Source organism: Alosa pseudoharengus, unplaced genomic scaffold (assembly GCF_046254945.1).
Source record: "Alosa pseudoharengus isolate Yale_2024_CS ecotype anadromous, Long Island Sound unplaced genomic scaffold, YU_APseudo_1.1 YU_APseudo_1.1_scf_4, whole genome shotgun sequence".
Taxonomy (NCBI): Eukaryota; Metazoa; Chordata; class Actinopteri; order Clupeiformes; family Clupeidae; genus Alosa; species Alosa pseudoharengus.
In genome coordinates this window covers 24,765,540-24,790,155 of record NW_027468774.1, presented here as the reverse complement: position 1 = coordinate 24,790,155, position 24,616 = coordinate 24,765,540, and the positions used below count along the sequence as shown (strand labels likewise).

The 24,616-nt window shown below is 45.3% G+C and overlaps 2 protein-coding genes across 3 annotated transcripts in view; both read right to left on the bottom strand.

Annotated features, from left to right (window-relative positions):
* Positions 1–1,641: 1,641 nt before the first annotated feature.
* cdc42ep4a (CDC42 effector protein (Rho GTPase binding) 4a) lies at positions 1,642–17,023 on the bottom strand. 2 transcript variants are annotated; one of them, XM_076265481.1, is made up of 2 exons: positions 16,791–17,023; positions 1,642–5,566 (listed from the first exon to the last, which is right to left on the bottom strand). In XM_076265481.1, the coding sequence occupies exon 2, from the start codon at positions 5,361–5,363 to the stop codon at positions 4,101–4,103; it is 1,263 nt and encodes a 420-aa protein (XP_076121596.1). In that variant the 5' UTR covers positions 5,364–5,566; positions 16,791–17,023; the 3' UTR covers positions 1,642–4,100. The 2 variants fall into 2 exon arrangements, with proteins under 2 accessions (XP_076121596.1, XP_076121597.1); XM_076265482.1 differs by lacking the exon at positions 16,791–17,023 and adding an exon at positions 6,301–6,564.
* A 3,947-nt stretch (positions 17,024–20,970) lies between these two features.
* The window catches only part of LOC143103084 (protein sidekick-2-like), a 37,109-nt gene continuing 33,463 nt past the window's right edge, over positions 20,971–24,616 (bottom strand). Inside the window, exons 38-39 of the mRNA XM_076266869.1 lie at positions 23,061–23,190; positions 20,971–21,396 (exon numbers count right to left, since the gene is read on the bottom strand). Coding sequence (XP_076122984.1) covers positions 20,971–21,396; positions 23,061–23,190 — 556 coding nt within the window. The remainder of the gene's footprint in view (positions 21,397–23,060; positions 23,191–24,616) is intronic.

Sequence of the window (24,616 nt, the reverse complement as noted above, 5' to 3'; positions counted from 1 at the left end):
CTGGGATGGGGAACCACATGCAGCAGCTGCGGGGGTAGGGTTGCCACATTTGATTTGTGAAAATCCGGGACATTCATTGCTGAGTTTAAAAAAAAGTTATGATTTTGATTAATGTTAAATGCCTATAATTCATAGTTATACTAGGCCTATTTCTGGTTTTAAATAATAACTTATTAACAAATGCTGCAAATGTTACTGTTTAGGCCTAACTATAAATGGTGCATTCATTGTCACTTAGGTTGCTGAGTCTAAACGGTTCTTATAATGCCCTTTCACCTGCTCTTTTAGCTAATCCATAAAACATTAACAATAGGCTACTATGCATATTAAGTTGTTACCCACTCCGAAATGTTCACCCTGTCAGCGTTGTATAGCCTACTATCTCTTTTTCTTCGCCGCTGGCCCTGACATTGATTGTAGACCTATATTCTCCTCCGTCTCGCCCCCCATTTTATCAAACCAAATCGAACCATAATTTCTTATAGGCTACCCTCTCCAATCTGCTACGCACTCACTCTCTTGGACATGCTGCGCGGGGCTGGTAGTTGCTAGATGATGCTGATTGTTAAGGTAAACTTTCGTTTCGCAGGTCTGCATTACAACCAATCAAATACGCGCATCCCTGCCTCCGACAGCTTGGATACAATCAAGATAACTTAAAGGGACACCAGGCAAGCTTGATGCTTTTTCTCTACGAAACTCCCCCTCGCTCGGTCTGAAGCTCTTTTCCTTTTCTTTGCATCTTCCGTCAAGGGTTTTCGCTGCTTCTTCACTGGCTCTGCCATTATACACACGTTTGCAACAATCGCTAGAGTTTCGTTAGCCTGCCTCTGTGCTGTATGCAGGATGTAAACTGATCCTGCTTTGGTCGGCGGGTAGGATACACCGAACTTGCAAGTGGGATATTCTTCTTACAGGCAGTAGGGGCGGGCGAGAGAGTCTTCATTCGCCCTGTAATGAGTCATTTAACCATATACCAACTTACGAAGATGATTAATTAACACGAAAACGTTGCCTGGTGTCCCTTTAAGAAAAATAGTAGGATTGCAGGAGTGGAACGTAGGTTTTATTAAAAGTGAAACTAGGGAATACTTAAAAAAAAAAAAATGAAGTGCATTTGCACCAAAACACGGGACATTTGGTGTCCCGGGAAAGCTTATACATTTTCCGGGACAGACAAAAAAGAGAACAATCCCGGGAAAACCAGAACGTGTGGTAACCCTAGCGGGGGGTGCTGGCCCGGATGGCCAGCTCAGTACAGCCACACGCAGAGAAGGGATCTCAAAAATGTCTTAAAGTGAAGTCCTTAATGTAGGCTAGTCCTTGCTTTGACAACCATTATGTGAAGATAAGTTGTAGAGGATAGCTAAGCTGCTAAACTACACGCTTTGTCTGATCAATTATTTAATCCTGACCTAAATTTGCGTGGTGTTTGTGTGTTGTGTTAAAGACTCTTGCTTCTAACTCTGCCCCAATGGAGCCTCTTTTGAGTTCACAGACAGTAGGCTAGCATTTTCTATTAGCAGTGCAAACACTGCCTGAATCTGCAGCCTCATGCACTGCCTCTGCAGTAGAAAACCCATAAAATCAGTGAAGTGAAGTCTTTCTTCTCTGATTTATGCAAAGAAACAAACTGGTAGCTGAGGACCACTGGTTCTTTTATTGAAAAATATAGCAGTTATCTGCGAGAAAGGGAGAGAGCATGTGAATACACAATAATTGGCACACACAGAGAGGAGGAGAAACGGGCAAAGTTATTACAGTGGTGATAGCATATATAAATATACAGAAAAGGGGAAACTGCTCACCACAAACATCTCAGTCAGTCCTAGAAAAGTTTGCATATTGACTTTCGGACATATCAGGGTCTCACACATTGTTCACGGAGCCAGGCCTGCTAAACATGCTAACATGCTTACGGTGGTTTGCGACAACCCGTAAACAAAATGACAGTTTTAACCACATCAGACGAGTCTTGTGTAAACAATCTTTGAACTAGATGGTCCATGCTGTCTGGCAGTGAACATCATGAAGTGATTCGACATCCTCCTCTTTAGTGCTGCCATTTGCATGTGCCAAATGGATTTCGAGTAACAGGCGTTGGCAATAAATATCAAAATGAACAAATAAAACAGGGCAGTACACACTCGACAGGCCTCCATTTAATTAAATTCAGTGGCCACTGAAGTTTAGGAGGAAATACTTGATTAAATTTGGCACATTTGTCATTCCTACTTAAGGCTTATGGGACTAACTGATTATGCCCTTCCTGCCTGGGTAGTATACCTCACACAACCACCTGGGAGAGAGTCTGTGTCATTAAATATTTACAAGGCCTACAGGGTTTAAAAAAAGGGTCTCGGATGCTTTCTGTTTTCAATAAGGAAAGACAACCTTGACAGGTTAGGCACTGGGCTGGGGTGCATCTCCTCGGTGGTTATGGATGTCTCAGTCTAAGATCTATTCAACTCTCCTGTTAGAAAACAAAAAAGTTAGTGTTTGTCTTTTTGAACTTTTTTGTGTTTGTGTGTGTGTGTGCAATGCGTGTGCATGTTTGTGATGTCTCAAGTTTCCCCAGACTCTTGAGGTCCAGTGTCCAAACCATTCAACCTCAGCAATGGCTTTGTAGCAAGAAACACATCTTCCGGCCTCAGCCAGATTGCTTAATGCACTTGTAGATCTGCAATTCTCACAAGAGAAAAACAATACAAACAACCAATAATAGTGGACACTTGCTGTGTTGCTGACATCATAACAACCATCTATCACCTAGCATTCAGCTTCATCCTGCAGTGTCTTGTTGGGAATGTATGTTGAATAAGGTTTTGAAATATACAGCGGGGCATTCTGTTTTGCACTGCTAAGCATACTGCAGATTAGCATTTAGGTCACATGATGACAGGAAGGAAGTGGCAAGAAACGAAAGACTGTATCCACAGGCTGCACGACAAGCACACACATCGCAAAGACGATTCAAGGTGTTCAAAAGAAACAGAACAGAATAGAGTGATTTATGAAGAAAATAAAACTGGCCATTAATTCCTCCTATCTAACAGTCAGCAGCAGGATGGAGGTAGGGAGCAGCCAGTCACCAACTTAAATGCTCCAACTTTCACAAGGCGTTACACCCCACTGCCCTTAGATGATCACAGGAAAATCAGTCATAACTCTGTCAGCTACTACGCCCTTCTGGAGTCAGCTCAGGGAGAGCGCTGGGTAAACTATGCCTCGGTCACGTCCCTGGTCTGTGCCTCTGCACTGTGTTAGATAAACAGACACGTGACCTCTGAACCGAGATACCATCCACTTTTCCTGGCCTTGGCCTGGGCACCAGACCTGAGGAACCAGACAGGGATGCTGTGGATGTCAGTGAAGCTGTTTGTTTTGTTCATCCAATACTGATTTACTGCACAGACTGCCTCTCTTCCGGAACAATCCTGACAACCAGGCGCTCTTACAGGCCAAACAATGTCCTCGGCTAGATCACTGCCGATGAGGTGAAGAGAAACAGAACTGTATGCTGGAGACACAGCAGCCAGTTGCTGCAGACTACAGATTCACATGGCAGGATTAATGGAGTCCACCCACATTGGCATTACGGGATGTACAGGGGTATGTTCAAACTGTGGGTTTCCCCACACGCTATCTGCAGAGGATGTGGTCAGACGCAGCCTCACTAGATTGGTTTATGAAGAAAAGCCCTTGACGTCCCTTAAACATTGATGTAGCATTTACCCTCCTCATGGAGGCATCAGTGCAATCCAGGAAGAAGTTTGGTTATAATCCAGTCATGTTGCGGGCCTCATTTGTTTTTTCAGATGACGTGTCGAGGCAAGTGAGACAGATGGTGATGCCATGTGACACTCTTGGGCGAGTGGGAGCTGTCACTCTGATTCACCTCCCGGAGTAAAGGAGTCGGAAGGAGCCACGGATGGTACGCTGGATTTGATATATTAGGAAACTTCTCAAGGAAACAGTCGTTAAGTTCTATTCCACAAGTCCATGTTGTCACTGGAGTTGTACCACAGAACACATGTCAAAAGGTCCGAGCCATAATCTCTGTGTCTTGTCTCTAAAAACATCCAGTCACTTGTGAAGCTTTACAGACGTATTTCGTCGTCCTCATCCTCTATGAATGATGAGAATTCTCCCTCCTCCACAGGTGGTGGTGGGCTGTAGCGAGTCACGCCTGGTGCCTCCACCTCCAGTAGCTGGCTTGGTGGCCTCTCATCAAAGGCTGCAGAGCTAGAGCTGGACATGGAGCAACTGTCTGTGTTCTTGAGGTGCTTGGGCTGAAGCTCTGGGGTGTAGGGAGCATCCATCTGGATGTCCTGGTCTACTGAACTTGGTGGTCTGGGAGGAACCTGATCGTGTAGGTTATGTACGTCTTCATGTACGTCTTCGGGCTCTTCTAGCTCGTATCGCTGCTGTTGTTGCTGTTGATGCTCTGGCACCCCTGGATGGGCCTCTATTTGTGCCTCAATCACCTCGACCTTCACATCCTTCTCTTCACCTACCTCTTCTTCCTCCTCCTCCTCACCGTGCTCTTCCTCATGCCCCTCCTCTTCCTCCTTTCTGTGATCTTCATCATAGTTATGCTGCTCTTCATCCACCTCCTCGTCACCCTCAGCGTGCACACTGAGAGGTGGAGAGGCTCTGCCCTCACTGCTCTTCCCTTCCTCGAACCCAAGGTCGTCCTCCTCCTTCTCCATGACAAACAGGACATCCCCCATCATGGAGGGCCCCAGGTCCACGTGGAAGGACATCACCGACTCGGCTTTCTTCATCCCCCCTCCTCCTCCGTTGTAGGAGCCAGGTGAGCGCAGGTCCGTGAGGACCCCAAACAGCTGCTCGTGCTGCTCCAGGTCGAGCACCTGTGGTGCAGCCAGTGCCCCGTTGGATGAGGCCCTACTGTCTGGCCCAGGTGCCTGCCTCAAGGGGCTTGAGGTGAGGCTCTGGAGTGCCCTGCCTCCTCCCCCCTCCCCGTCGCTCTCGTCGTTGAGGAACGGTAGGGACAGGGCGTTCTTGACCAAGGTCGGCGATCCGCCTGGAGGCAGCAGGGTGTTGTCGCCTCGCTGGTCCACGCGGTTAACAGACTGCGAGCGCTTGCTGCTGCGGAAGGTGCGGGTGAGCAGGCCCGGCTTGGGCGAGCGCGGGAAGGCCGTGGCGGGTGCCTCGCGGGGGGGCTCACCCGAGCGGCTGCTCAGGAAGGACGTGTCTCCGAACGCCTCGCCGCTGCGGCCCACGTGCATGGTGTGGCGGAAGTCGCCCAGCGGGGCACTGATCATCTCGGTGGTGAGTTCCGTGCGCGTGCGCCGCTTGGTCTGCGACGAGCCCGCCACCAGCTGCTTTAGGATGGGCATGTTGGCGAGTCAGGTCAACGCAAAAACAATGACTGTACAATCCAGTGAGGCTAAAGAAGTGGGGTCAGAGACTGAATGTTGACGGTTTCAAGTGAAGAGCTGGGATCTGGTGCAGGTGATGACACATTTACGAATTCCTGGAGAGTTTCCTTCCTGGGGAAAGGATGTCCTCGACCTCAAATTCCAAACCTGAGGTGGGCCACCTGGAGGTGAAAAAAAGAAAAGAAAAACATTTAACATTGCAAACATTTAACATTTTATCTTCACTAAACTGACAAGTTAAAGACAAGGTGAACATCTACTGCATGACAAAAAATGAGGTAAAACACCACCCTCTGCCAGCTAAACAAAGACAAAAATGTGGTCTGAATCCAAGTTTTCTTATCAGGGAAACAGACATCCCTACATCACTCAAGGTTCAAGAACCCTCGCTCTCCCTGCTGCTCTCAGAACCTCTCATTGCAGGCCTGTGTGACCTGTGCCATATCCTGGAATTCATTAGGACTCAATGTCCCCCAGGGGTAGAACAGACGGACACAGAAAAGCTGCGGCTTAAATCAATAACAAGATAACCGAGCTGAACAGAACACAGGGTTCTCCGGTTAAATTAAATACACTCGCTTAGTAGTGTCGATGGCACACAGCCCATATCCATAATCATTAATGTCTGCCTACAGTCACAGTCACAACCAGTGATCCCAAGGCCACAATTTTTAATAACTTGTGTAATCGTTTTGATCACGACATGACTTAATAATGACATGGTCATTATTACAGTCTTGAGCATGCATAAACTATAATAACCTTTGGTGGAAACCTCAAAAGTAATCTGAAAGTAGGACTGAATGTAGTTACACACAGTAAGTATTAAATATGCGGATGAAATATCTCATGCAGCGGTGTGTACTGGTATACTGTATGTTGAAAGCAAACTCACCCATGTCAACACATATTTACACAGGCTCTGCCCTTCAGCTGATTAAATCAAACAAATATCCTGCCTGCCCTTCACAATATTTAAACAAAGTTCAGGCCTCCTTACGGGAGGGAGTTTCAGCAGAATGGAAAGTCAGCCAAAGGAGCCAGCAGACACAACATGTCCCTCCACCCCATAACGCGATAAAATATTTACTGAGTCTGCTGTTTTACCGCGGAGCGTGGGGAGGCAGGCACGGCGTCGGCTAATTCACAAAACCTGGCAGCGGTAGCCGAGCAGACAACTGCCCCTGTTTTGTGTGCTGTGCATGAGACGTCTGAAGCAGAAAACAGCACTTCCTGGCTGTATGCCGTTACCTGCGGTCACCATGACAACCCCGTTGTGCACGTAGACTAAATTGCTTCCTGTCAGCAAGCAGCGGAAGTCCTCATCTAGAATGAAAGACGGAACGATAGAGAAAAAAAAAAAACCTTGCACGCACACACAACGGATGCCTCTACTGTTTAAATTAGAAGTCCGTCTGAGTAGAACCGAGAGAGCCAACTGTTGCTCAGTCTGCTGAGGGAATAGAGATTGTGTTTCAGCCGGAAAGTGACGATCGATCTTCATCATTAAATGGTCCCAAATAATGTTAGTCAGAAGAAACCCTCATTCTCATTCCATGGAGCTCTGTAATGAGTATTTGGGAGGGATGAGTAGAGAGGGTTTCTGGCTCAGTGTAGAGGAGTGGAGGAGAGAGAGGGGAAAAGAGAAGAGGAGAGACAAGCACCAGGCTGGAGCACATATGGCACAAATTCAATCAGGGGGTTCTAATGCCCGTTTCCATGACAGCCTGCAGCTGGCGAGCAGAGGAAAGACAGAAACATGCATGCACAAGCACACTCACGCAAACACACACACACACATACACACACTCTCTCTCTCTCTCTCTCTCTCTCTCTCTCTCACACACACACACACACAAACACACAAATACACAAAGACAACCTCACAGACACTCATAGACCCATTCACACAACCAAATACAATGCCTCACACATAGTAAATCACAATCAAAAATAAACACACACTCACCCCCCACCACCTCCTACACAACATGCACACAAACCACACAAAAGAGCCACAATGGTGTTTGTTGTTTGCTAACCCACAAGGGCAGGGGCATGTGTTTGTGTGGAGCACAGTGACCCAGAAAACAATCCGGAGCATTCCACACACACGAACAACCCCACACATTTTACAGTGGACTGCTCCTGGGTGGCATTGCCTCGCCAGGGCAAGTGGTGACACATGAAAGATGTAAGCGCCCCACCCCCTCTCAAACCCCCCCCATCCACTCCTGCCTTCATCCGTCCTACCATCCCTCTTTCCCTCCCTCCCTTGCCCTTCCCCACCCATCCCAACGTCCTGCCATCCTGCTGCGTCCGACTTGATGACTCAACACTCTCACCCCCCAATCAGTCCCGGCTCTGCCCTGCCCCTCTGCTCAGCCACCCGGCGGCCCTGGAATCTTAACGACTCTCCGCAAATACCACCAAATCATCTCCTCCTCTCCCTCCCTCTCTCTCTCTCCTAGGCCAGAGGGAGGCTTTAATAATAATTACTCCGGCTCCAGTCTCCGTATCTCCACGCTGGCTTTATCGAGCCGGGGCCTGGGAAGCCTTATCGTATTTATAGCCGCATATTATGTGTACGTGTGTGTATGTGTGCGAGTGTGAGCGTGAGGACGCGTGCACGCGTGTGCGTGTGTGTGTGTGTGAATCTGAGAACAGCGAGAAGCATGAGAAGGCACCGTGGGAAAGTGAAGGCCTCTGAAGGGAGGGGAAGGGAAGGGGTGACTGACTCTACAAACACGCTGTCTCCTGACGGCCATGTCACGGAGATGGAAGAGAGAGGAATGGAGAGGGTGAGTGGCAGAAAGAGAGCAGGGGGGAAATATGCAGAGAGAGAGAGAGAGAGAGAGAGAGAGAGAGAAAGAGGGGAGATGGAGAAAGAAAGAGAGAGATAGGGATGAAGAGAAAGAGCCGCTGGTCTTCTTTCGTGGCCTCCTGCGCTCTCAGACTAAACACACGCAGGCCTCCCCCAGAGCCTCCAACTCTACACCACACTATTCTAAATAGGCTCAGTAAATCTCACAGACAAATATACACACCACACAATTTGGACATGCTCACGTTTCACAACACATATGAAAGCATAGGGAGAGAGAGAGAGAGAGAGAGAGAGAGAGAAGAAATGGGGGAGGGAGAGAACGAGAGAGATATATAGAGAGAGGGGGAGAGTCCCCTGCATCATTTCAGCAACTGCTCATCTTCAAAATCCTGACAGCTCCTTTACAAAAGCACCACAGATTTCTCTATTTTTCCTACCCCCCAAAAAAGCCCATGCTGCGTGCTGATTGGTCAGCAGCTCAAAAGCACCGTGGGGTGGATTTGGAGAGGGAGATCTCCGAGCCGGGTGCTGATGAATCACAGGAGTAGCGTGATGATAACAGGCCCTTTCAAACGTGCAACGGGGGGAGCTGCTTCCACATGCCCTAGTTCACCACGAGACTGAGAGGACGGCCGGAGCACAGACAGGCAGTTTCCCTGGACAGACATAACTGGTGCATCAAACAACCACACAGCTGAATGCTCCACATGCATCCACACACACTCACCACACACAGACACTGATCCACTGTTGAAGGCACAAACACAGTGTCTGAAAAGTCTTGAAACGTTTGGAATTCTGAATTGCTGTTTACTCATGTGAACTTTAGTGTTGATAGCCTGTGCTGTAGGTTTTTAGCTTATGGCTCCAACATCCTCAGTTTAAAAACTGGATTGTGCCTAACCTCAAGTCAAACATAAAAGTGTATTGCAAAATACGTGCAAAAAATATTGACATTGCCGGCATGGGAGAGGCTGGACAGGAAATAACACACACACACACACACACACATGGTTTATTGTGAATTCTGTATTCATTCATTACTTATTTTACTCTTTAAAATAATTATTTATATTAAACACAGAAGCTCAAAATCACAACAAACACCAACAAACAAAAAGTGGAGAGGCACTAATTTGTTTCGACAGCACACAGTGCACATGGTGTATGCTGACCTGCCGGTGCTTGCGTGTAATGCGGTGTGTTGCTGTGTGCTAGTAAAGTGGTGTTAGTTTGTGTGTGTCTGTATTATCACATTACATTGGGCATACCGTGTCAAACTAATTACAGCCCAAAAAGTGATCAATTTGGAAAAAGTCTGGAAAAGGGCAAGCACCTTGGAACAAATGCATACATACACACACATACACATGCAGTACACACACACACACAGAACAATATTCTACCCAATCACTCTCACAGGAGGAGAACTGACAGCAAGGTAGCCGTGGGACTGAAGTGAAATATGAATGAGATAGAGTACAGCAATATCCATAATTAAAAGGCTGCATTATGTTCCACAATGAGCACGACATGACATGATGGCTGCTAAAGAGAATCCCTGCAGCTCTTCAGAGAATGGCTCTCATACTATTACCAGTCTCTGCTGAAGAACCACTTCAAGTTTGAGAGCTCCATGTCAATTCTCAACAACTTTCAATACACTCCCAGCTGCTCACTCAGACACTTACAAAAAACAAGGAGACAAACACACACACATACTTCTGATCCCATTTATAAACATGACTGACTGTAGTCCTTTTACCCTAATTGACTATTGACAGATTCTTTGAAGTAATCAATCTGACTAAGTGTTGACTTCCTCCACCCTACCCAACCCCCCATCCTCTCACTCTCCTGGCTCTGGACTTAGTCTGGGAAACCCACATTCAGCTGAGTCTGGTCGTCTGGTTGCGTAAATTATGAGAGCCAGTGACCTGGATGGAGGATAGCATGACCAGAGGGGGAGTGGAGGGAACACACCCATATGGGCCTGATACGGGATGTGCCTCTCTCCCTGTGAAAGTGGTGGAAGGGCGAGAAGTGAAATCCCTCCAGGCCTCTCCCTGACGGGCCTTTTCCGAGGTTTACGTGACACAAATTACATGCATAGTTAAATGCATTTGGAATATTTAGGACACCACCACACAAAACAAAAACGAAACAATAAATTAATCACACAGACTTTTTTCTCTGGAGCTGTAGAGCTCCTACACTCGCATCGCTGGGTCTGTATTTTAATCACCGTAATGGATGCTGTGCTTTTGTTTTCATGCCACAGCCACTTATAACCCAGTTAAATCCTGATATCCATCACAATGAGCCATCCCATTTAAACAAGAAGGGGAGGGGGGCAAGGAGACAAACAGAGGTTATGCCATTTGTCATTCAGACATCCAAACAGAATGACAAGGTACGGGCTACAGTTCTCCAAGTGTGCAGTCTTAATCATATAATACACAGCACAGAGCTTTTAACAGGACATAATTGAATTGCAGGACGGTCACTTTCCACTGAGGGATAGTGACATGAACAACAGGAGACATCTCTGTATGCAGGCCATGGCATTATCAGCACCTGTGTGGACTGGAGACAGAGAGGAAGACCTGCTGTAAATAGCTCAGATGTCTGTCAGGATAATTTAATGAGTAAACGTGGGCTGTAAGCAGATGACCCCAGGGCTCCTACGGTCATCAGCTCTAACTAGACAGCGGCCATTCCCTGTGCCTTCAGTGTGAACTCATTAACCTGGTTCCTCTAACACCTCTCTCTCCTCAGCACACTGGTGAGAAAGGAACAGAGCTACCCTCCTACGACCCTGCTCTTGTCACACACACTCACAGACACGCACATGTACACACACACACATCACCTGCAGGCAATCACACCTTCCACACAAAGCCCTGCATGACAAAGGCCACCTTCACCTAGTCAAAGAATGGGTCCTTCTCCAATTATGCCAGCCATTATGGAGGTATTTACACAATCCCCCACTCTGACCTGAGCTAACACAACCATACCAAACCCATGGAACACCTGGGGAGACATCTGCTGATGAGGAGAAGGAGGCACAGTGGGTCAAGCTGGATAACGAACAGCACCATAAAAAATGTATAAAAGTGTGTAATCACACCATCCATATCAACCGTCAAGTGTTAGTTCTTTGCTGCAAGATAACACATCTTGTGTAATAAGGGATTCACAAAGGTTTGCTGTTCTCTCTCTTTGCTGGTCTCTTGACAACATGAAATTACCTTTAGAATCAAATGGGCACAGGACACAGATCAGATCAGCTTCCCACCCCCAGCCTCACTGATGCAAATGACACAGCCACCACACGCCTTGCACGCACCATAATAAGCAGCCCCGACCATCTCTTCACCCTACTCCCATCTGGCCGCAGATACAGAGCCCTGGACTGGATAAGAAACGTTTTGTACCCTCAGCAATCACTGCACTAAACAAACTCCTGTGACAATCATCCATCCCCCCTATTCTTTTGTGTTTTATGTTGTCTGCACTGTCCACCTTTTTGCTTGTATGGTGTTAAGGAGGGAGGGAACTGGGGGGGAGGGGGGGTATGGGGTGTGTCATGTTATATGTTATATGTATGAGGCTGTTATATGTTATATGTATGAGCTTAAACTATGAGAAGCAACATGGAAAACAGTATGGGGCCAGAATGAGGCTATGACCCAGGACCACAGCCAGCGGTAAGCCAACAGGGAACCGTGCAACAGAGAACATCCGTACAGCCAACCATCCACTTACACATAAAGGCTGAGAGAGAAACAAAGAAAGAAAGAGAGAGACATGGAGAGAGAGAGAGATACCAGTCCATCATTTTTATGGCCTCACCCTCCAGACAGGGTAATAAATTGACTCGCTGGAGTGCTGCTACGAAGATGAAATCCATTTGACGATGACCGAGTCCAGCTGGGGTGCCACAGATAGGCGGTTATGGGTCAGGGGCCGATGGGACCAGACATGTGGACTCTCTCTCTCACACACACACACACACACATACACACACACACACACACACACAGCAGGCACAACAAACACAGAACATCCATAAATAGCTTTCCTGTGATTAGATAAAACAGCGGTGACCGTGAGGTCGGCTGCCCCTGAGGAAGGTGACCAGAGCAGGAGTGGAGTTACGGAGCGCTGATAGCCAGAGGTAACGGCCAGGCAGGGGAGAGAGCACTCTGACCAGCTACCTACTGCCACAGCCACATTAAATCAGATAGCCATCTTTACCAGCCCCTCATTAGAATCCATTACCAACGACTACGAAATCCATGAACTATCCGTAATCTGCATTCATGGCTTTTTAAAAAAAATAAAAAATAAAGATGTAATGACATTAACAGACAGGATATTTAACAACTACTATGTTTAATATCTCTAGGGTTATGTTTTAATAATTCAGTGTGCAGTGATGATCGTGACATGTGCACGTGCACACACAAGGGTGTAGACAGTGTGTTTGGCTAAATGAGGGGCGAACAGGAAGGGCAGGGAGTAGATGAGCCACTCAAGCCTCCCATCTCAACGGAAATAAACTTTCCCTGCCCTTCCTGGACACTCGTTCACATAAACACGACTCATTATGGATCAGAAAAATACACACAGACACACACACACACACACACAACACTCCAGTAAAGAGTTTATCACCAAAAAACTGCTGGCCTTGTTTTACAAGTCCAATGATGGATGGAGCGGTTTACATGACACTCAATAAACGATTAGGCCTGTTCCACAATAAACATGGTGTAGAGAACAGCACACACACACACACAACAGTCCAGTAAAGAGTTTATCAGCACACACAGCACACACACACACAACAGTGTCAAAATGAAACGCCACCTTTGATGTCTTTCTTTTCTTCTTTAAAGCTCTTTGTCAAAAGCCAGTTGTGTCTCATTGACAAAATAATTATCATGCACTGGGCCATTTGTTTCCTTATAGCCTGTGATTTTGCCGTCAGTCCATTTGATCTTTGGAGGAGGGAATGATGAGCTGCTCTGAGGCCACCACCCTCTTTTAGAAAGTCGGCTCGTAAACATTTTAGCCGGGTCAGGGCTCATGCGCTTGCTCCTCGAGGTGTAAGGTACTCATCCAGGTGTGCCATGTGACTAAGAGGCCATAAAGGTATTCCTGGAACAACTGGGCCGATGTTCCTGTAGAAACCTGGTTCCTGGTTTTTTCCGAAATGTCAGGAATGCGTAAATGATGGGAACCGTTAAAGGAGGGGGAAAAAAATGATTGCTGTTAAGGTGTTGAGAAGCCACCAGTGCCCCTACTCTCTCAAGAGGTCTGTTAGGCCTCAGCAGCATGTCTGCTTAATGCCACAGATGAAAGACTGCACTGACACACAGCAGAGTGCCAAGGGCCCAAGTGATGAAATTTCAGGAACAAGTTGAAGGTACTAATCTCGGATCTAAAGGAAACATGCATCAGAAGGATGGGCCCATTAAAATGCCCAACTAAGGCGGCTCCATCAGCAAGGGAATTTTCAGCGGCCTTTTGAACAAGGCTGAATATCCTTAGAGGCCACTGGTGCTAGAGTATACAACTAAAAAAATCGCTCCTTACTGATTTGGCAAAAATTATTATCCACAGAGAATTGAGACACTTGAAAAGTACAGAACATGATGTGACTTGAGGCACAGAAATATCTCAAAGTGAAACAAAAATTACATTCTACAAGGTTTCAAGAATGCAGTTTTTTTTCAAGTAGTTACGAATTAATAGCTAAAACGAGCCAGTGAGAACAAAAAAGTGGTTGAATGTGAGTTAGGAAAAACTATGTGTTGGCAACCTACATCAAAAAGTGGTCTGACAAACAGCAGGGGAAAAGGGAGGTCTGGAGTAACATATTGTTTCACGATCAGATTCTAACATGATATTTGATCAGTGCAAATCCTATGTTACAATGTCTTCCAACAATAATACTATTCCCTCTGATGTATATCTCAAGAGACAATGAGGGCCAACACAAGCAGCCGATACCAACATAAAGCCCTTCACTCAGTGACACCTGAAACAGCACTGGAATGCCGCAAGCTCAGGTGTTTGCTCTTTGTGAGCTTTAAGGTTAGGTAAAGTTTACCCTGCAGGGCATTAAGCTGGGGGTCAACGAGACGGGGATTGGACAGGCATGACAACACCTCCTAACCTGAAGGTAAAATATAATCTGATAGAGTCAGGGCAGTGGAGAATTATGCTAAATTATATCTATTTTCTATCTTTTTGTACAGATCTGTGATTACACACAACCTAAAATATTCTTTCAAACATACTTAATTTTTATGTGCGTATCTTTACAGTAGAATGCCATTAAAACTGTTTATCATGGAATTTCCTGTTGTGGAAAAAATGTTGGACACACATTTTGACATGCACAGATGCACACACACAGGGGACTGCATAACTGCAGAGACACAGACAAACCACTGACATATTTCCACACAGTGCCAAGCATAGGTTGCGCAGGCTCACAGCAGAGACAAAGCGACCACAAAAAATGTTAAGTATACGCCAATGAAGATGCTCAGCCTAAGGCAAAGGCTGGAGAAGACAGATCTGAAACCAACTGCTATCACACTGTACTATGAATCTCGAAGATAACAGGCCTGTGTTTCAGAACATATTGAGTTATGAATGATACTTTCCTGAACAGTAACAAGTACAGCAGCAAGACGTGTGTGCATGTAGAACGAACAGGACAGACTTGTATCATTTGAACATAAGCTTACTATCCCAACTTGCTGCTAAAGCAGCTTTGGGAGCTGTGTCAACTTAAGTCTCAATTATCTGCAAAAAAAACTCTTTACCCAAGTTGCTTTGCAGTTACAAAAGGCAACACAGATATTGGCAGACAGTCTGTGCATGGGAGTTTACAAATATATTTAAACCTTTCTGTCCACAAATGTTTCCTTTGTGGTACCATATCAGGCAAGAACAGCCCTCAGCCACCTACATTGTAGTATGAGAGCGATGAGATTGAGGACCTAAGAGCTGCCTAGACTATAATTAACAGTTCTTGACTTTCAACCTACTTTTCTGAGACATTACTGGTGATCGGGTCTAGTAGCAGTGAAGTGAACATAAATCATTCTGGGGTCCAACTCACTCACTGAATGGAGATACCAGCACAGAACCCTATCTGATGTAACCATAACATGACATCCATGCCCATTGACACGAATGGAGATGTCATGTTCAGTGAGGAGGTTTGGTTGGAATTGCATAACGACAAATGAAAGGCTGAAGAAATTCAAAGCCAGGAGCCGCTGTGAAGTAACAGGAAGACAGTAATGGGTGCTCAGTCACATTAGCTGTTGAAACAATAGGAGATCAGAAAGGTATTCCAACTCTTCTTCTCAAAGCACAAGAACCATAAAAAAAAACTTCTTAAGCCACCCTACAAGAATTGTAGTAGCCTAGTAGGCCTATCTGACAAGATGATAATATTTCCCTCAATAAAATGAGCAACCATAGGACCATTCTTCTGAAAGACCACTCTTGTGGGGAGAAAAAAACGTCCTGCAAACTGCCCCTTTCGTAACACTGAAAGCACATGTGAATGTTGATGGATCTGCATATTTCAATAAAAGATTCAGTATTCTGTAAATGGATTGCAGGGTGTAAAGACCTGATGCTCTGATGCCGACTAATAACCAGACTGCGTTAAAAATTAACTTATTGCGTAAGTAGAACAGTCGTCCATGCTTCTTAGGGGCAAACGGACCATTTCTTGCAGCGTTAAGTGAAAACTGAAAACTCAAAGGAGCCACACTCCACAAAGAGCAAGCCAGCATTAGCAGTGTTTCTGACGCATGCGTTCTTTCCCGCAAGTCACATCTGTGAGCCTTTGGTTACTGCACGTGCGCCTAAACGAATTACTTAGGTTTTTAATTAAGAAAGTGTGAACAAATAACTTTTCAGAACGAGACAAAGAGGCTGTTGAAGTGGGGACAAGTTCACATTTAATTAAATTATGTAGCCTACGGCACATAGAATCTATTAGCTTACTGAAAAAATATTAATTCGTTCGCCGTCTGCGCGGTGCGTTACATTTGATTTGCAATACACTCTCTGTCGTATTTTGGTCATTATTATTTTAAAATGACTACATTACACCACCACAATGATCTCATTCCATCCGATGAAAGAAGAACAATAACGCGCATCTGACCGGAGTGGAGCAAGGCAAAGCAAGGATGCCTTGTCACCTTACATGCTATTGTAAGGCCATGTAGGCTACGTATCAAACGATAGTGTCAAAATTAAACACCATCCCAAAATTCTAAATAGGTGGGCTAACTTAAGAGCCTTTATCGTTTTACATGAGTTATAATCGTTTAATAATAAAATAGGCCTAGAGATGATTAACCAATTTCGTTTAACAAATAATGACACTCCCAAGACGCGAGTGGCGCGCTTGCTTGGGAGCCTTATTATGAAAAGGTGCAACCACATTTTATGCAGAAGTTTAAACAAGGACAGGTAGTCTATACAAATCAATCATAAGAACAACTTACCCAGCTCTCCATCCACCCAACACAAAGACGGTGTTGATATTATGTCCAGGGTTCAATAAGTGGACAAATAGGCTACAACAAATAAACAGTGTAACCTAATAAACCCTCCAACCCGAAAGAAAAGGGTACACTTTTTGAGTACTTTAAGATAGCTTGGCAAAAGTGTATTCCTCGTATTTGCACAATAAGCTGTCACCTCACGCCACGCACCGCATCCTTCCTGTTGTGTTCTGAAGCCGTTACGTTCATCTGGGCGCTATTGCAAACAGCTCATTCAATGCATTTCCCTTTCTCTGCTATATGGACACACCTCCTCTACGGCCCCTTTAAAGCAATAGGGACAGAATCGCCGCTGTAGCCGCCGCGTGGTCCGTCCCAGGCAATGTCACTTTCAAATCTAATGCAAATCACTCAATATCGCCGCATGTTTACGCACTCTACATATCTGCAATTTAGAAACGTGTCCACATGGGTGGTCTGTGTTTCGATCATTTCCTGAAAGCGCGTTTAAGTGCATTTCACTTCAGACTTTTAATCAGGTACAGTAAACATGACATCTCTAAAATTATGCAGTTAAGGCTATATCAGCTACGTATAATTCATATAATAAATTATCAAGATAAAGGCTGCATGGGTAGATGGGTTGTCACAGAAGTAGGCCTAGACAAAGATGTGCACACTGAAATAGATAACGCCCGAATAGAGATTCGATTTCCTAAGCCTTCTAATAAATGTGGATTTCCCTGAAGGCCGCAGAACAGTATCATCTTTAAACATCTCCATGTTCCCTCTCTCCCTTTCAGTCACTGAAACCTTGCTGGCCTGTCCACCCTCAGGTGTAGTTTCGTGATAACTGTGGTTGGGTCATTGTAAATCAAACATTTGTTTGAAGAACCACCAGTCAGAACCCCTGGGGCAATTGTGTATTCAAAATGAAGCCATTGACTGAATCTAATTACATCCAATTTGCGCCTTTGCTGCGGGCCCAGCATGAAATGGTTTTCAGTTGGAATATACTTCCCTTTTTTACAGGATGTTGGTGGTAGCCTTGGGCTGTAATAAGAGTTCAACAGAATGGAATGCATAAATGGAGAGATCACTATCAGTGGTCAGAAGTCATGCTGTTGGAGCCATTCCAATTGTATACTGTTGGTTTAGCTAAAACACTTTTCATGTTCATTATCAGAGGTGTGGGCATGTTCAGAAATCAAAGAGCTATTTCAGTTTATTTTAAGACATGGGAGCAGAGTATTATTGAGCAGACTATTGTATTGTGTGGCCTGCATGAATGCCAACATGATAACTGATGCTCAGAATTGTGTCCCGTGCAGAACTGGAGCACAAAAATCCATAAGCTGCTTGTTAGACAATGTTCCTTTTTATTGGCCTAAACAGTTTCAGAGGAGGCTGCACTGGAAAATGTCTCTGAGCCATTTCCTCCTATTTGGCACCATTTCCAGATCCCTGATTCCCTCATTATCCCTGATTCCCTCATTCTGCGCCTCCTGGGAGCCGTCCGGGGTGAGCACTAGGGAGAGTGTTTCCATGACTTTTAATGACGTTTTGAGTTGACACTATAAGCCGGGTAAGTGAAGTTTGTAAGTGACATCTGTGAGACTGAAATCTTTTTATGTTTCATTAATGTTAAAAGATCAAATGTGGTGTTTGACAGTGTAAGTTCATTATGCATTTCACCCCCCCCCCCCAACTTTTTTTTCTCCCCATTTGGCCTCATCAGTCTCTCCCTCTTAAACCCCCTCCCACCCCCCCTACCCCCACCTCCCAACACCACCAAACATCAAGATCAATGATCTCCGGCCTGGAATAAAGACATTATCTCCAGCCGAACTCTCCCACCCTCCCCTTGACTGCTGGACAAAGTGCTTACTTACTTGGGATCCTGGCAAATTCAACTGGGGACTGATGAGAATCCTCATTTAGTCTGAATCAGCCTTAATTACCAAAGGGTATAAAGATTAGAACTGCGGCCAATTTTGTCTTGACTGTATCGTCATTATCTGTATTATGTATCCATCGAGTTACTTGTTTTACACATGCAATTGGAATGTATAAATCTAAAACACGCACACAGTCAGTTTTGAAAAATAAAATAATTTATTTTGGAAAAGAACCCTGACCAGGTCCATTATAATTCCTTAAAGAGTCATACAGTAATAGTCACCTCACAGAGAACAAGACAAGAGATATTGTAGATTGTGATGACTATTTTACCCCCCCCCCCCACCCCCTCAGACCGTAATCTCACTTAAAATAAGAGTGTAAATGAATTATTCATCAGAATTCTTATTGTGGCTTTGCTTCATAAGCACGTGTACACTCGGATATCGTGAAAAGTTGAAAAACACATTCTACAGTATATTCAGTAAAGGTTTGCACAATGTAAGTAGAAAGAAAGACATCATAATGCATTTTTTGGTGAGATGGCAAAGGACTGTCCTTCCTTGTTCTTCCTGTTCCATAGTGAGAACAGATTCACGGTATATGGACATAGCATGTTGTTACAGGTCCTTAGTGACAAATCTGTACACATGAACAGATGCACAGTTTAACCATACACTTTCTGTCTCTTTTACTGCAAAGTCATGCAGTACAGTTTGCTGGGTAGTCACACCATGCACCGTTGTCCATGAGAATGACATTGGACGTCCCAAAAAGCATCAGCGAACCTCCAAGCGTCTATAGACACGAGTCCACATAATAACGCTAAACTTGTGTGCTGGCTCTGAGTTTTAGTTCATGTCTGTGTACATCCTCTTGAAATAAACACAAAGCAACAAAAACACTTTTGACTTCATCAACACAAGGACAACGAAGAAGCCATCTGTGTCTTGGGGACATCACACAGAAGCTGAGGCAGAAGTCTTCTGATGTAACTGGTTGGCAACGACCCATACCACCACTTGCTGAAATTACATACTGGAGAGAGCGAGACAGAGAGAGCGAGAGAGCAAAAAAACACTGGACCAGCTTAAGAGCATTAAAAGACAAGCATTCAACAATGATAGTAATGACTGATACAGAACAGACACAACCTCAGGAAACAGGAATGCACTCCCACTGTACTACCACTGCAATGCTAGTAGGATTCTATGCTGGATCAATTGCATATTAGTGTGTCAATTCAGGGCTACAGTCATGAGCAGCTAGGCCTATCTGATCATGATGCCCCATATAATGATATGATCTACGAAAATACAAACTTGTTCCACAATCATGTCATGCTGGCTGACTAACCTCAACAAATTAAACTTTTCCTCTGACTGTGCAAAATCTTATCATTGCCACAACTCTATTGTGATAATGTTAATTAATGAGCAAAGTGCTATTATTATAATATTTGCAGGAAATAAATAAAATAAACAGCATATTACAGTCACAATCCCAAAGGGTATCAAAGATGCACAGAAATGAAGACAGCATCAGGCCTTAATAGCATTTCATGCTATGGCCCTGTTTCAAACTTGATATCCAGCTTCCATTTTATCCCTGCTTTACATTGGCCCTTTTTTCCAAAACACATACTAGAATTCTGACAGGAGTATGAGGGATTAATCCAAGATCCCCCCCCCCCCCCCATATGCGTGTATTTACATACTTCAAAGCTTTAATAACACTTGATATTGTGATCATCAAGTATCTGGCTGTGGAAGAATGCAAGAATGTGTTTTGAAAAACAGCTGCTATATTATATTCTGAAGTGAGGAACAAGGGCATATGTATCAATCTCAGTCACAAACTATTCTTAGAACATACAGTATACCTTTGATAAGTAACATGATTATTTTGATGAATCTCACAATCATCCTAAAATAAATGTTTTGGTGACGTAATCCATCAGTTCAAGCAACAGAAATGTTCTCTCTGAATGATTGTCTGTTTTGTCTTTTTTTTTTTTTTTTTTCAGAAAAAAAGCTCAAACACACACCCACACACCCACACAAGGGGAAAATGAAAATCAAACGCAAATTTTGTTTGCTCGCCACATTGTGTGACACCTTCCTATGCCAATAGAATTAAATAAAAAAAATAAATGAATAAAAACAGCTAAAAAAAAAGATGATAACAAACCAACAACATCTAACTTAAGTCCAAAACCCTAGGTGACCTAGGCTAGGTCTGATGTTGGCACTACTGCTGTCATCAGAATGAGAGTCTGGTGTCAAACGAAAGAGGAGAATCCCGTGGGAGGTGCCTGATTGGCTGACCCCAGGCTGCTTGGGGGCCTGTAGAGAGTGCCGTGCTGGCTGTGGCTCTCCGAGGACAGCAGCGATGGGGTGGGAGTCCGGCTGCCCTTGGACCTGAACAGGGTGCCACCCTGTCCCAGGACAGGGCCCTGCTGAGGCTGGGGGGAGGGGTTGCTCTGCTGGGGCAGGAGGGGAGGTAGGGGGGGAAGGGGAGGTGGCTGTGGTCGGGACTCGGGCTCCGCCACGATGTCGGGCTGCCCGTAGCCATACGCTGGGGGGCGGGAGACGCCCTTCTGCTGCCGCCGCCACGAGTTGTAGTAGGTGGGGTCACTGATGTAGTGGTTGACGAAGGAGTGGGTCTTCTGCCGGTTGGGATCCATCTCGTACTCGCTGTCGCTACCCTGCAAGGAGAAGGGGAACAAATAATTAAAAGTCATTCACCTAACATGGGATTGGAGACAATAAAATAAATGAATTATGTTATCATACAATACAAAGACAAACTACAATACAAACTGCAGGTTGTCATAATTCTACTTGGCATTCATCAACCAGATGAATGAAGTGATTAATAGCCTAAAATCATAGTAGCGGTTATAAAGCTAAAGAATATCCATCAAGCCCTATTGACTACATACTATAGGCTCTACTAACTGCCTGGTTCTATGTTCTACTCACATCTACAGAAAATGTCCCTTAATTGAGACTTTCCTTCCTACTGGCAAACACACACAAACACACACTGGGACCTCACCCAAAGCTCTTGGGAGCTGAGATCTTATATGAGAACACAAGCGTCTCCTGGGTGCACAAAGACAAGGGTGCAAACAAAGTGACTGATAAAGTTCCAGGATGAAGCCACAGTGGTTAAGTGGTTTGAGTCTTCGGGGACCAAAGACCCACCAAGTTCTGACACAGTATCACAACCCAGTCCCTCTGTACCCTTGAGAGTGAAGTGTTGGTCTCCTCTAACAGGGCCAACTCGGTGGACTGAGTGACAGCAAGGCTGTGTGAGCTGACAAGAGTTTAAAAGTGAGTGATTCTCATTATGTGCCCTGACACGGCTGCTGGTATTTTTATGACATTTCCCAAACAAATATGCGGGGCAAGGTCCCACTGCCAATCCCCTGGTGGGTTTGTGTATTTGCACAAGTGTGGGATAAACAGTGACAGGAATAACAGGCTTTTGTAGCTCCCAGGGATGACACCCCCCCCCCCACACACACACACACACACCCCTCTCTCTTTATTTGTGCCCAGAATGGATGAGCAAATGTTATTACTGTGAGGCTACCTGACAAACACATGGTGGAAAAAGCAGACGGGTGTGAGAACACAGATGTTGCCATTGATAAAAGTGTGCACTTCCCACCCCACTCCTTTTGCTAGCATTAGCATCTGTTGCGCCATACAATCACACAAGAGACATGTTAAAGCAATTTATGTGATGCTGCAGTTAAACAGATTTAACTAAAGGAATACAAGATCCAGTGCCCGTGGGTTTACTTCGCATCCATCCATTTCCTGGCAGACAAGCCTGAAGCTTGACCAAATGACAGTTTGGTCAAAGGTTTAATTTCAGTGGGGACTGTCTGTAATTCTCATCAAGTCCCCCACTCTTAAGTTCTACTGCAGTCTACCCTCTTTGATCCAGAGATTTAACAAGGTTGTAAATGATCAGAGGTGGGAATATGGAGAGACAGTTAGGCTACTTGAGGAGACTGCTTCCATGACATACAGTACTTCAAAACAACATCAACATGTTATTATGTGCCGAGCAGAGCAGAAATTCTGGTGACATGCTTCCTTGTGGCCCACTTAACACAGTCTAGCTTGTAAACAGAATTCCCCAAATAGGAACTCCTCTTTTGGCATCTTCAGTTCTGTATCGTTTAAGTTCGCCACATTAAGTTATTTTGCCAAAAAATATGACTTTGCTTGTGTAGCATTTTTGCATTTTGCACCTTGGATTTTTGGATGATGTTCAAATGAACTGACTGAATGTAATCAGCATGTCTTTCTCATCCGGGTGCGGTTGAGCCCCACAGGCTGTGTGTGGGAGTACCTGGGAGTCCGAGATCTCGGAGGGCTTCTCCGTAAGGCTGCTGCTCTCGGCCGGGATCAGGTCGTTGTACTTGGTGCTGACGTCCTCGTCAGAGTAGTGCAGGCTGCCAGGGCTAGGCCTTGGTGGAGACCTGAGGGGGAGAGACGAGACGAGATGAGAGGAGATGAGAGGGAGAAGAGAGAGTCAACAACATGCCACAGTAAACTGAACACCTGCATCAAAGCATCGGGTATTAAATCCCTTCAAGAACTGATGCTGAATCAGTCAGTAAGGATTAAGGGAGCACAGAGACAGTGTTGACCACTCTGAGGTAGACATGGTGCGGGAGGTCATAATTGGCCTTGAAGACTCTCCAGAGCCTCTGTGATCCGTGAGCAGATAGCGAGGCGTCCAGGCGTCCGGCTGCACACGCGGTATGGGATGGGCCCACGAGCGAGTTCCTCTAAAAAAGGATCATGAGACAAACACAAGACCCCTTACCCTCCGTGGGCATCTGCCATGGTCCAGTTCCCCTTTGGACAATTACTCCCATGCAGATGCTCCGGGAGAGACTGAGCGCCTCGCTTCAAAGTGGAAAGGAAACAGATGCTCCAGTTAGCAGTGCTGCGCCGTGCAGGAACCACGAACCAAACAAACCAGGGAGGGAGGTTGAAGACGATTCTGGGGGCGTTGCACCAGAGCTCCCTCTGTCTGAAGCAATTTCGGTCCAACGGACCAAAACAACAAATGACATTCCTCGGCGGCATGCGCTGTTTACATCTTTGGAGCCATAATGAGGTCTGCTCGTCTCAAAGCCAAGGTCAGTGGAGACCATTAGCATTTAAATAACTCTGACTCTGACCGCATGCCTCCTTGCTTCGGTGATCCCCGTCGGCTCAGGGCGGCACGCAAACAGAGGTAAGTCAGTTGGAGGTTTGGGCAGAGTGAGGGCGTTGGGACCACTACCTCTAATGAGGCTTTTTTGGGGCCACACGACTGGTAAACTGCAGGGCCGGAGTGGGGCCAATTTTCAGCCCAGGAGTTTCAGGGCCAAGACCGGCCCACTTTTTTAGTGGTGGTAGAAAATTGGATAAATAAGGCAACATTTCAGCTCTTATCCTGTAGTTTTTATTATAGGCTACCAATATTCCACAAGGATAGGTTGATAAGTTAACAAAAACAGGAAGGAAGAAATAAAGCATTTGAAATGCCACTAAGAGGCATATTGAACTACTGTATTGTTTATATGTTTTTTTCTGCATGGGTCAGCTATCATGTTGTTGTTTGGTGATTTGCTCCTTTACTACAACCACTTCTGAGCAAACAAGGCATACTGATCATGTAGCCTACTGCTGTCATATAGCCTGCTCTTTCTTACATAAAATAACTTTAATTCATATGGTTAACTCTATTATCCTTTCTACTTGTCCCTGTAGTCAGCTAATTTCGGGCTCATCATTTTCAGCGGGGGACTGGCTGATCTGCTGCTCGTAGGCTACTTTTGTTTTTATGCCTAGGCCATACACAGATCAAGCTTGAGTTGTGTTATCACTATTTGCATAATATTTGCAAAGTCT